This window comes from Paroedura picta, chromosome 4 (genome assembly GCF_049243985.1).
Source record: "Paroedura picta isolate Pp20150507F chromosome 4, Ppicta_v3.0, whole genome shotgun sequence".
Taxonomy (NCBI): Eukaryota; Metazoa; Chordata; class Lepidosauria; order Squamata; family Gekkonidae; genus Paroedura; species Paroedura picta.
Genome location: NC_135372.1, coordinates 88144760 through 88158010, shown reverse-complemented (window position 1 = coordinate 88158010; position 13251 = coordinate 88144760). Strand labels below are relative to the sequence as shown.

At 43.3% G+C, this 13251-nt stretch overlaps 1 protein-coding gene across 2 annotated transcripts in view; it reads left to right on the top strand.

Annotated features, from left to right (window-relative positions):
- The window catches only part of ZSWIM5 (zinc finger SWIM-type containing 5), a 156956-nt gene that overhangs the window by 73549 nt on the left and 70156 nt on the right, over window positions 1–13251 (top strand). The window contains exon 1 of one of the 2 annotated variants that reach the window (XM_077333942.1): window positions 7195–7435. The exons of the other annotated variant lie outside the window; for it this stretch is intronic. Coding sequence (XP_077190057.1) covers window positions 7327–7435 — 109 coding nt within the window. The 5' untranslated portion in view covers window positions 7195–7326. Of the gene's footprint in view, window positions 1–7194; window positions 7436–13251 lie in introns of those variants that run through there. 2 annotated transcript variants of the gene reach the window in all.

Here is a 13251-nt window from a genome sequence, read left to right as displayed (position 1 = left end):
TTCATCTTCAGGACCTGGCCTTCTAAGGAGCAGTCAGGGCTGATCTCCTCTAGGACTGACCGGTTTGTTAGCCTTGCAGTCCAAGGGACTCGCAAGAGTCTTCTCCAGCACCAGAGTTCAAAAGCCTCAGTTCTTTGACGCTCAGCCTTCCTTATGGTCCAACTTTCGCAGCCATACATTGCAACTGGAAGTTTCTCAAGAGACAAATAAGATGCTCTGGTATTCCCATCTCTTTAAGAACTTGCCACAATTTGTTGTGCTCCACACAATCAAAGGCTTTAGCATAGTCAATGAAGCAGAAGTAGATGTTCTTCTGGAACTCCCTAGCTTTCTCCATGATCCAGCGTATGTTGGCAATATGATCTCTAGTTCCTCTGCCTCTTCGAAATCCTGCCTGTACTTCTGGAAGTTCTCGGTCCACATATTGCTGGAGCCTAGCTTGTAGGATTTTGAGCATAACTTTGCTAGCATGAGAAATGAGTGCAATGGTGCAGTAGTTTGAACATTCTTTGGCATTGCCCTTCATTGGGATTGGAATGTAAACTGACCTTTTCCAATCCTGTGGCCATTGTTGAGTTTTCCAAATTTGCTGGCATATTGAGTGTAGCACTTTTACTGCATCGTCTTTTAAGATTTTGAATAGTGCAACTGGAATGCTGTCACCACCACTAGCGTTGTTGCTGCTCAGACTTCCTAAGGCTCATTTGACTTCACATTCCAGGATGTCTGGTTCCAGGTCAGTAACTACCCCATTGTGGTTATCAGGGATGTTAAGCTCGCTTTTGTATAGTTCTTCTGTATAATTTTGCCACCTTTTTTTATCTCTTCTGCTTCTGTGAGGTCCCTACCATTTTGGTCCCTTATCATACCCATCTTTGCATGAAACGTTCTCTTCATATCTCCAATTTTCTTGAAAAGATCTCTGGTCCTCCCCATTCTATTGTTTTCTTCTATTTGTTTGCACTGTTCATTTAAGAAGGCATTCTTATCTCTTCTAGCTTTTCGCTGGAATTCTGCATTCAGTTGGGTGTATCTTTCTCTTTCTCCCTTGCCTTTCACTTCCATTCTCTCCTTAGCTATTTGTAAAGCTTCCTCAGATAGCCATTTTGATTTCTTGCATTTCTTTTTCTTTGGGATGGTTTTAGTTGCTACCTCTTGTACAATGTTGCGAACCTCCGTCCATAGTTCTTCAGGCACTCTGTCTATCAGATCTAATTCCTTAAATCTATTCATCACCTCTACTGTATATTCGTTGGGAATATGATTTATTTCATACCTGAGTGGCCTAGTGCTTTTCCCTACTTTCTTCAATTTAAGCCTAAATTTTGCAACAAGAAGCTGATGATCTGAACCACAATCAGCGCCTGGTCGTGTTTTTACTGACTATATAAAACTTCTCCATCTTTGGCCGCAGAGCACATAGTCAATCTGATTTCTATGTTGACCGTCTGGTGATGTCCATGTGTAGAGTCGTCTCTTGGGTTGCTGGAAAAAAGTGTTTGCTATGACCATTGTATTCTCTTGACAAAATTCTACCAGCCTGTGCCCTGCTTCATTTTGTACTCCAAGGCCAAACTTGCCTGTTATCCCGGTTATCTTTTGGCTTCCTACTTTAGCATTCCAATCCCCCATGATGATAAGCACATAATTTTTTGCGTTGCTTCTTGAAGGTGTTGGAGGGCTTCATAGAACTGGTCAACTTCATCCTCTTCAGCAGCAGTGGTTGGGGCATAGACCTGGATTACTGTGATGTTGAAAGGTTTGCCTTGGATTCGAACTGAGATCATTCTGTCATTTTGGGGATTGTATCCCAAGACTGCTTTTCTACTCTCTTATTGATTATGAAGGCTACTCCATTTCTTCTGCGAGATTCTTGTCCACAGTAGTATACCTGATGGTCATCTGAATTAAATTCACCCATTCCTGTCCATTTTAGTTCACTGATTCCTAAAATGTCGATGTTCAGTCTTGTCATTTCTTGTTTAACCACGTCCAGCTTGCCTTGATTCATGGATCTGATGTTCCAGGTTCCTATGGAAAAAAAATCTTTACAGCATCGGACTGTCTTTTCGCCACCAGTTACTCCCACAACTGAGCGTCGTTTCGGCTTTGGCTCAGCCGCTTCATTCATTCTGGCGCTACTCGTACTAGCCGTCTGCTCATCCCCAGTAGCATATTGGACACCCTCCGACCTGAGGGGCTCATCTTCCAGCGTCATATTGTTTTGCCTTTTGAACTTGTCCATTGGGTTTTCATGGCAAAGATACAGGAGTGGTTTGCCATTTCCTTCTCCAGTGGATCACCTTTTGTCAGAGCTCTCAGCTATGACCTGTCTGTCTTGGGTGGCCCTGCATGGCATAGCTCTAGCTTCACTGAGCTACGCAAGCCCCCTTGACACAACAAGGCAGCAATCCTTGAAGGAGGGTTTATATCTATATACACACAATCAAATCTGTCAAGTTGCAGTGCATTCTGCACCAGTTTGCAAAGTTTACTCTGCTGCTTCTCCTCATATGCAAAGCACTGAGGTCTCATCCCACAGTCATTAGAAATTATTTTGTACCTGTGCTCTAATTGGCTGAAGTTTTACCAGATACTATCTGGACTTCCAAACTATCTTCATATCCACATTAGTATTAAAACCAGCTTTAAAAAAATAAAATAAAAAGCAGGCTTCTCAGGATGTTAAATTCTGTGCACAGAAACCAACTCTATGCTTGCATGGAATTCTAAAATACACACAGTACATATTTATTTGTTCAGCAAAAGAATGGGTGCAAAATCCATTATTTTAATGTTAGAGGAGAATAGTTGTAATTATCAGCTTAGCTTGTGGCCAAGCTATTGTAAACTAAAAGGCATTAAAACAATTACGGGAATATCCTTCGCAGTCAGGCCATATGCGGTCAGGGCCCAGTGTACCTGAGGACTGCCTTTCTGCCTATGTCCCCCAAAGAGCCTTGCGCTCTGCCACCACCAACTGGCTAACAATTCCTGGCCCAAAAGAAGCCCGTTTGGCCTCAACCAGGGCCAGAGCCTTCTCTGTCCTGATCCCCACCTGGTGGAATGAGCTCCCAGAGGAGATCAGGGCCCTGGTGGAACTAAAACAGTTCCGCAGGGCCTGCAAAGGGAGCTCTTCCTCCAGGCATTTGGTTGAGGCTGACCGAAATCTACAACACCACTGGGCCTCTGAACCCCCCTGTCTTAGCAATCCATGTACCTGAACTCAACCATGGATCTGTTGATTGTTACTTTGATAAACAATTATCTATTATTGTTCTTGCTATTATCACTGTTGTACTGAATTATATTTTTTTCTGCTGTGGAACAAGTTTAATGTATTGTTTACATTCTCTGTAAACCACCCTGAGCCTCAGGGGAGGGGGTATACAAATGTAATAAATAAATAAAATAAATCCTGATAATCAATAGTCTTTGTTCAGATACAAAGAATTCCTCCTTTATACAGATAATATTTCTCCCTCCACCCAATATAAAAATAACTTGCCTGTACAGACCAGTTGTTCAGCAGTATACATAATTTGCATTGAGCTGTGCAATGAGGGGCATTAGAACCAATTGCCGTGCAGCTACAAAAGGGGCTTCTATATTAAACATCTGGATTCAGAACTACACCATTTTGCTGCAATCTGTATAATATTTTGTCCTTGTGACAATTAGATTTAGCCTGGAAATCTCTTTATATGCTTTTTCTTTTCTGTGTAAAGTCCTCAGCAAATGTTATTTTTTCCATGTGAGATTCCACAAGCCAGAAAGAACAGTCCAAGGTTCAAATGAGTCTTTAGGGAAGACTATGGCATATGGGTAGGGATGTCAGCCTCCAGGTGGGACCTGGGGATCCCCTTGAATTATTGCTCATCTCCAGATTACAGAGACAAAATGGATGCTTTAGAAGGTGGCGTTGCTTCTAGAAGGTGGACTTTATGGCATTGTCCCCCTCTGACATCACTGTCCTCGGATCCATCCCCAAATCTCCAGGAGTTTCCTCTGCTCCTGTTTCTTGTCCAGCTTTTCCTGGTTATCTAACAATCAATCCTCAACTGTTCTGTAAACAGCTGTCCATTCATTGCTACTCTTAGTGTACACATCAAATTTGCATTTGTGTGGCCTTGTTTTTATTGTGGAGCATTGTGCTGCAAATGTGGAATGGGCACCAAGTTAATTCAGGGTATGCTATCCATGATAAAGGCAAGGCACTTTACACACTTTGCAGAGGACTCTGCCAGTTCTCTGAGACAGGAGGCCCCTCCCTTCACACCCTACAAAAGTCTTATATGGAAGTTTGCATATAAACATTATTTAAAATTTTCATGGAGGTACCTGGATATGATGAGTCTACATGCATTCAAATTTTTGGGCATGTGTGAAGTATTCTGCACATTGAACCCACAGTTTCCTACTTTATAGAATGGAATTCTATAGTACCTTATAGAATGGGTAGATAGTACCTTATAGAATGGAATTTGTTTAACTCATAGAACATCTCTTACTCTGAAGGAGAATGCATGTATTTGGGCACCACTCATGAAAACTCATATTGAAATAAATGTGATTAGTCTTCAAGGTGCCACTCGACTTTTGTTTTATGACAGCACCCAATATTTAATGTACTCTGATTAAGGAAATAAAACACAATTTAAAAATATGAAATGTCCATAAAGCACATTATATTGTTTCTTTAAGAGGTAGGCTGAGAATTAGGGATAGGCACAAGGTCACTCAGTGAGTTTCTTGGACAAATGTGGTTTGAACACTGCTCTCCCTGGTCCTAATGACTCATTTATTTATTTTATTTATTTGGATTTTTATACTGCCCATTCTTTGTGTCTGGTGTCCCTGGTGGCTCAGTGCTTCTTATGGCCATCTTTCATTAGAAGATTTTGATACAGGAGTGTTCTGGATCCATTGAAGTGAATGGGCTTGGAATAGTGTGATTTTGCTACTATAAGCAAGTACAGTAGTTATAGTAGTAATTTATTGCAAATGTCCAGGTCAAGTATATAGGTTGCCATAAATTAGCTAGCATGAGGAACTCCGCTGATGTGGTAGCTCCTATAATGAAATCAGTTTCACAAATTGCTAATGCTTAAGGCTTAAAACTGCCTTAGTACTGCGTTACATACAAAAGAAAGCACAGTCTGTGCTTTGAAGTACCTGTTTTTTCAACCAAGGTTGTTTCCACATGGACATTTTGCTACTTCTTGGCTGTCCTCTGTTTGTCTTGCTCCTGGCGAGCTGTTTTTTTATGCTCCACTTCTCACTTTTTCACTTTTCACTTAGGAGTGCTAAAGCAGCTTCCTCTCTTCACAGTAGACACCCTGTGAGGTAGGTGGGGCTGAGAGAACTCTTACGAGAACTGCTCTGTGAGAACAGCCCTCAGAGAACTATGGCTAGCCCAGGGTCACCCAGCTGGCTGAATGTGGAGGAGAGGGGTATCAATCCTGTTTCTGCATATTAGAATATGCTGCTCTTTAACCAATACACCACACTAGCTCTATTCTGTATCTTTCCATGGCTTTGCTGTGATCCTTCCCAAGCCTGTTTTGATTTTTTTTTTTAAAGATGCTCACATTTTTTCAGGTCCCACCAACACTGGAAGGTATAGCCAGTCTGCTGTAGTTGTTACTACAGCTAGACTAAAATCTGGGAGATTTAACATCAAATCCCCACACTGCCACAGAAGCTTGTTGGGTGACCTGGGGCCAGTTACGAACATTCTCAGCTGAACCTACCTTACAGGTTTGTCGGGTGGGTTAAATGGAGAAAAGGCACTGTGCATCCCCATTTGGGAGAAAATTGGGGTATAAATGAAGTAAACAAAATACCTACAAGTGGGAATGTTCCATGTGATCCAGCCCACAGTTAACATCTGGGCCATTTCAGAATGGACATGTTTTTTAAAACAGAAAGCAGTGAAGTGACAAGTGAAACCATCTGATTTAGGTAACCTTGAGTGGTATGACTTTCAAATAATAAAAAATGCCATATTGCAAAGTTAAGATATTGCTGCACACTGACATACTTGTTATCAGCATTTCTCTTGTCCCTGTGAATATTGACTTGAATCCCAATAATTAGAACATTTTCCATCATCCTTCTGGGGTATTCTTAAAGGAATAGAGAACTGTAGGAAAAATTTGTATTGGGATTAAGAATCCTCCATCTAGGGTGGTGGATGTCAAACTGAGTTTGGGATTTAAAAGTGGGTCATGACTTACTCCTTAGAAGGCCAGATTCTGAAGATGAAACTCAAATACTTTGGCCACCTCATGAGAAGGAAGGATTCCCTGGAGAAGAGCCTAATGCTGGGAGCGATCGATGGGAAAAGAAGAAGGGGACGACAGAGAATGAGGTGGCTGGATGGAGTCACTGAAGCAGTAGGTGCAAACTTAAATGGACTCCGGGGAATGGTAGAGGACAGAAAGGCCTGGAGGATCACTGTCCATGGGATTGCAATGGGTCAGACACGACTTCGCACCTAACAACAACAATTTATATACCGCCCTCCCCAAAAGCTCAGGGTTTACAAAAAACTGAAACTGAAACTATACAAGGAACCTTACATATAATATAATAATTATAACATTCATATTATTAACTGATATAACCGGGTAACAGTATAACATAGAACAGTATAACATAGAATGGTAGAGGACAGGGAGGCCTGGAGGATCATTGTCCATGGGGTCGCGATGGGTTGGACACGACTTGGCACCTAACAACAACAACAACAACACCATAACTTACAAGTGGGTCATAAGGCCAGAAGAGAAGAGGAATAGGGTGAGTTGGGAGAAGAGTCTTTGGATACCTTGATTACTAGTTTTGGTTTTCTTCTGCAGAATGGCAATGTAATACAACCAGTTGCTTAGTAAGGCTATATATTTAGTTCATAAGAATATAGACTTGTACTAATATGAAGATTCCTGCATTGGATGCTGGGCAGAAAGGAAGTAGCATGGAGTTGCAAGTCAGTTCTGAAAAGTACTGCCATTTTAGGTGGGTTCTCTATTATAAGACTAGAAATGGGTTCCATTACCAAAGCTTTGAAAAGCACTGATATAGGAGTTTAAAAACCTAATTTATCAGGCTGGTGGGATGGGGTAGGACATGACCTTGACAATAGTTTCCCTTGACTCTATGGCCTGTGCTTTCTCACAGGGGGTCAGAACTCCCACAAAGTTTCAGTGGCTTGCCCCCTAGGTCTCAAAAGGGTCTGCAAAGTGGGCCAAGGAGGAAAATGACAAGCCTCCCCTACTGACTGTGACAGAGAGTCCATGGAGAGGAGGACCAAGAACAAGATGAATGCAACTCTCTCCTCTCTTCATTCTGATGACTTCTGGACCCAAAGCTAGCATGGCAGTGGAGGCAGATGCAAATATCAGCCTGGCATCTTTTTCAAAAGAGGATGCAGGTCAGTTGCACCTTACAATCATAAAGGTTCAGAAAAACAAATAAAAGTTGAAATACTATTTCCCTATGTTCACTGTCCTAATTGACTTCCTTACCCCAGAGTATTTTATTTTTAAAAATGGTTTGTTTGGGGGGGGGGGTTGCTGTTTGGGTTTGCTATCCTATTGAATGTAGCATAACACCTGAATTTTAAATCTATTGCCAAGGCATTCTGTGTGTTTGGGAAGCTTGTACTGCCTTGTAATACTGCTTGTAAGCTTGTATTTCCATGTTCCCAATGACATTCTGATTACATCTTCTTAGTATTACTCACCGGTGTTCTGTTCTTATAAAAAAGTAATGTGGGTGAGGATGGTGGGAGGAACAAAATTTATATGCATGTAGCTTGTGCCTCATAAGAAGATATTTGTGACCCAGTGGCAATCAAATTCAGCCCCGTCTTTTGCAACTAATTTTACAAGTACAAAGTCATTCTCCATTGCCGCAGTGCCAGGAGCTATTTTCCAGAATTTGTTCAAGCAGTTTTTCCCCTATAGATTGAAAGGGATTCCATTTGGCTCCCACTATTCTGTTGCATGTATGGTTGTGTGCGTTAAATCCCTTCAAGTTTTTTTGTCTACCAACACTACAGTAGAAGTCATAGGATAACCTGCAGAAGTTCATGGAAAATCATGTTTGTATACTGTGGTAGTGAAGCATCAAAATTTAAAAAACCCTCTATACATTGAAACTACTTACTTTACCTTCTTGTTATTAACATTCATGTATTACAAAGTGAAAAGAACATTTGCTTGCCCCTTTTGTTCTCCTGCATTATGCAAATAATGTTCTGTGATTTACTCGGTTACTAATAATAGTTGGTGCTTATTAGCAATTTACACTTGGCAAAGATGCTTTGCAGACATAGGCAACCACCTGTCTTCTTTCTTCCAGCTTGTAATTTAGGTCAGTGCTATTATCACAGAAGGAGAGGCAGGTGTGTAGGGTAGAGGGGAACAAGGTGGCATAGGGACTTGAGTGCTGGACTTAGTCTGGAAGAAGAGTTAGTTCTTATATGCCACTTTTCTCTACCCAAAGGAGTCTCAAAGTGGCTTACAATAACCTTCCCTTTCCTCTCCCAACAACAGACACCCTGTGAGGTAGGTGAGGCTGAGAGAGCCTTGATATGACTGCTCAGTCAGAACAGCTTTATCAGTGCTGTGGTGAGGCCAAGATCATCCAACTGGCCGCATGTGTGGGAGCGGGGTATCAAACCTGGTTCGCCAGATTAGAAGTCCGCACAGATTTGATTAGATCCGAAGCCTCCTTTTGAGAAATGGATTCATCTGAACTGCTGTTAAAGAAGTACAGTAGGAAGACAGATAAGAATATATCTTCTGGACAACCTCCAGTTCCATCTACTATCCGAGAACTGATGCAACAGTTTGCAGAGAAACTGACGAATTCGTCTCCTCAGAGATTTTCAATTGCTTCGATATCTGATGGGGAACTCAAGACTGAGATTCCTCTCAATCAGCAAGCTCCTCCTTTTGAAACTGAATGTTATTGATGCCCACCTATGTGCTGCTCATGTCATCAATATTTGGGGCTGTGCACTTACTTGGATCTCTGGGAAGAGCTCAAATCTGAATATAGAGCAAGCTTTGCTTGATCGACACCTGGATCCCTCTGGTGCCTCAACCCCCTCTGACACAGGATGCTGATGTGGTGGATTCAGATGTGTCAGATGAGGGGTGTGGAGACCAATCTTCAGCTTCCCCTACTGAGGACTTAAAACTGTATGGGGAACAAATGGTGAGGATAGCCAGGTTCCTCAAAATAGAAATTATGGCTACTGAACACAAGACAAAAGACAATATTTAACGTCATCTTTAGTCACAATCCCCAGGACTGGTTGCTCTTCCTATATTAGAGGGTCTGGAGGAGTTGAGTGAGGAAAAATGGCAAAGGCTGGCTTCAATCCAGCCAATGTCCGAACAAACTGAGCATTTCTATAAAGAACCTTTCAACTTTCTATGCACCCACCTCCATCTTCTTTGGTGGTAGAAGAAATGTGTCCTCAGGAGAAGCAGGGTTGTTATGTTGCTCCTACTGATAAAGAGGGTAGGAAGTTGGAAGAATTGGGCAGAAAGCTTTAATTGTCTGCTGCTCTTGAATTTAAGATTGCAATTTATCAGAAGGTGATGGCAGGATCCCAGCTGCTTCTTTGGGAAAGAATGGTCCCTTTTATAGAACTCTTGCCAGGGGATAAGCAATCTGTAGCTAAGGTGTTCCAGCAGATTCAGGCAGCAGATTCAGGACAGCAAGCATTCAGCTGACACTGCATTGCGAGCTGTGCGTAGTGCAGTAGTGCTTCATCGGCACTCCTGATTACGTTCAACTGCCCTGCCCTTTGAGACGAAGTGTAACGTTGAAGGTCTTCTATTTGAGGGTCCTATATTGTTTTTGTCAAAGACTGATGAGACTTTGCTGACCATAAAGAAGAATAAACAGACCGTGAAATCACTCACTTCTCAACAGGATTCAACACAGTCAAAACACTGCCCATGCCAGCGATATCAGTGGCATCCCTTTCGATGGGAGAATAGGCTTGGCAGCGCTCACCCTGCTCAGTATTCTTCAGCTAAGCCCTACGTTCAGAAGAGCTATTCCAGGATAAAAAAGTTAAATGTTTACTTACAAGTTAATCATTTTCTCATGGTTGAGATAGGCCTACTAAATTATTAAAATTGTATATTGGTATACAGTGGTTGACATAAAAGATGTTTATTTTCATGTTTCAATTCATAGAAGGTTCAAAACATAGAAGGTTCCTGCATTTCAAATGTGGGGAAATGGTATACAAATATAGAGTACTCCATTATTATTATTATTATTATTATTATTATTATTATTATTATTATTATTATTATTATTATTATTATTATTATTATTATTATTAAATTTATTACCCGCCACTCCCAAGCAGGCTTGTGGCGGGTTACAGATGTCCAGTTAACCCCCTCCCCATTAAAACCCCATTAAAATGGACAGAAAAAGACCAATACAGTAAACCAACAGCCCAACAACATGGCGGAGAAACCCCCTCTATCCCCAACCCCTACCTCTAGAGGGAGGAGGAAGGAGAGACAAGGTAGTCAAAGTTTCAGCTTGACACCAGGGGGGCCCCATCGATCTTCCCCCAATGCCCCAGACTCAATCGTAGGCCTGGCAGAAGAGCTCCATTTTATAGGCAGAGTTCCCCAAGAATCAGATCTTCTGATGTTAGCAGGGGTCTTCTACCACATCTTACACATTTGTTGACAGTGTGGAGATGTGTCACAGGGATGTAACCTCTTCCAGAGAAGTAAATGAAGTCCTACTGAATTCTAGGAGACCCATTTCTAGGAGGTCATATTGGTGTAAGTGGAACAGGTTTACTACATGGTGCTTGTCTAAATTCCAGAATCTTATGACTGCCTCCTTGCAGGTGGTTTTTGAATATTTGCTGTTTTTGAAAGATACAGGTTTAAGTTTTTTGGCACTAAAGGTTCACCTGGCAGCCATATCAGCCTTTCATGTTGAGGTTAAAGGGAAGTTAAAGGGAAATCCCTTTTTATGCATCATGTCACTAAGAGATTTCTAAAGGGATTGTACAATGTGTGTCCTCCTGCGGAACCCATAGTGCTGTAATGGTCGCTGTCCATAGTGCTGACCCAATTAATAAATAAACCTTTTGAACCTCTGGCAATATGTCCATTGGACTTATTAACCATGAAGGTTATCTTTTTGGTGGCCATTATGTCTGCCAAATGGGTTAGTGAATTAGCAGCTTTGAGGGTACCCCTTCCTTTTTGAATTTTTATTCTTGGGTAGTGTTATGAATGAGTTTAACCTTTGTATTTAACGTATTACCGAAATTCCATATATCACAGGAAATTATATTGCCTGTGTTTTTTCCTCAGGGGACCTCTGAGGCTAAGAGATATTTGCATTCATCAGATGTGCAGAGAACAGTGTTTTTTTAACTTACAAAGAGCATTGAACTTTAGAGCAGAGAATGCTTTATTTATATGCATCGTGGGCCCTACTAAAATAAAAAGGGCATCGTCTATCTCTAGGTGTATAGTCTCTACTGCAAGGAAGTGTTACCCTGAGTCTGGATTGGACTGCCCACTGGACATTAAAGCCCATTCCTCAAGGGCAATGGCATCATCCAAGGCATTAATGGATGAACTTCTGCTGTTGGAAATTTGTTGAGGGGCGATGTGGTCCTCACCAGAGACATTTGTTCACCACTACACGCTGGATGTTCATGCTAGACCAAAATCTCAAGTGGGGAAAGCAGTGTTACAATCATTGTTTGAATAAAGGCCTTTACCCATCTTACTAATATCTCCAGCACAGAAAATTGATGATGAAAACAGAGTTGCTACCTATAACTGTTGTTCATTGAGTAGCTCCTGTGCATGAACACAGAACCTCCCTCTGATCACGCTGCATGCCTTAGTGGCTTCGGCAGCATTAGAGGTACTGAGGGTGAGGGTGCTGTGGCGGCGTGCGAGCATGTGCTCTGAAGAAGGAGCTAAGAGTTTGATTAGTGTGCACAACCCTCTAGAGCAGTGGTCCCCCACCCCCGGTCCGGGGTCCATGGACTAGTTGATACCGGGCTGCAGCTCCTCCTCGTTCTCCCCAGCTGCTGCCTCAGGGGCTGCCCTGCCACTCTGCCGCTGGCTCCCCTTTGGTGCTCTCCAGCAACTGCCATGGTTGGGGCTCCCCCTTGGTGTGGCACTGCGCAGCTGCTGCTGGCAGCGCCCCCCAGTGGGAGGCAGGAAATCAGGGGTGCCAGGGGGAAAGCAAGTGGAGCAGGGGCTCTGGCGGCAGCTGCGACATTCCTCAGCAAAAGACTACCTCCCCCCTGCCGGGCCTTAGTAAAATTGTCAAGCGTTGACTAGTCCCCGGTAATAAAAAGGTTGGGGACCACTGCTCTAGAGGCTTAACTTGAGAAAAACCTGTCTGGAGCAGGCCTGAGAAAAACCTCTCTGGAGCATGCGCACTCCCCGTGTGTTCCTTCAGAGATGATACTCAGTGAACAATAATTACAGGTAACAACCCTGTTTTTCTTGACCCAGAACTGGAAGCTGTATAGAACAGCCTGAGGACTGTAATAGATCCATGAGGATATGTGAGAAAAAACAGTACAGTAAATGTTTGGGTCCAGACAATAAAGGCCTATAAAGGTCATAACCAGAAACTTAAATTGTATGCAGAAATGTATTGTCAGCTAAAGCAGTGGTCCCCAACCCGCGGCCCAGTGCCAGGCCACGAAGGCCTTGGCGCCGGGCCGTGGCTCCTTCTTCCCTCCCCCCCGAAGCGAGAAGCTCACCAGGCTGCGAGCAAATCGGCCGCCAAAGCGGCCGATTATCTTGCGGCCCGGCAAGCTACTCGCTTCGGGGGGGGGGAGGGAAGAGAAGCTTGCCAAGCCGCAAGCTAATTGGCCGCTTTAGTGGCCGATTTGCTTGCGGCCCGGAGGGGCTGGGAGGGGGAGCCGCGGCCGCCGGCATGGCGGCGGCACAAGCGCACATGCGCGGACTGCAGCACACGTGCATTTGCGCCCCTGCCGGGCGCTAATGCGCGTGCGCGGTAGTCCGCGCATGCACACTTGCGCTGGGCTGCCGCATGTGCGCGGGCCCCCGGGCCACCCTCTCCCCGGACTCCGGAGCAGCGGTCCGCAGCGGGCGCAAGCTTGCAGACTGCTGAGCTAAAGTATCTTTCTTAAGATAGGCAAATTGAGGGAGGCCAAGTTTATGCAGGAATTTCTTAAATCCTGAAGTAAGT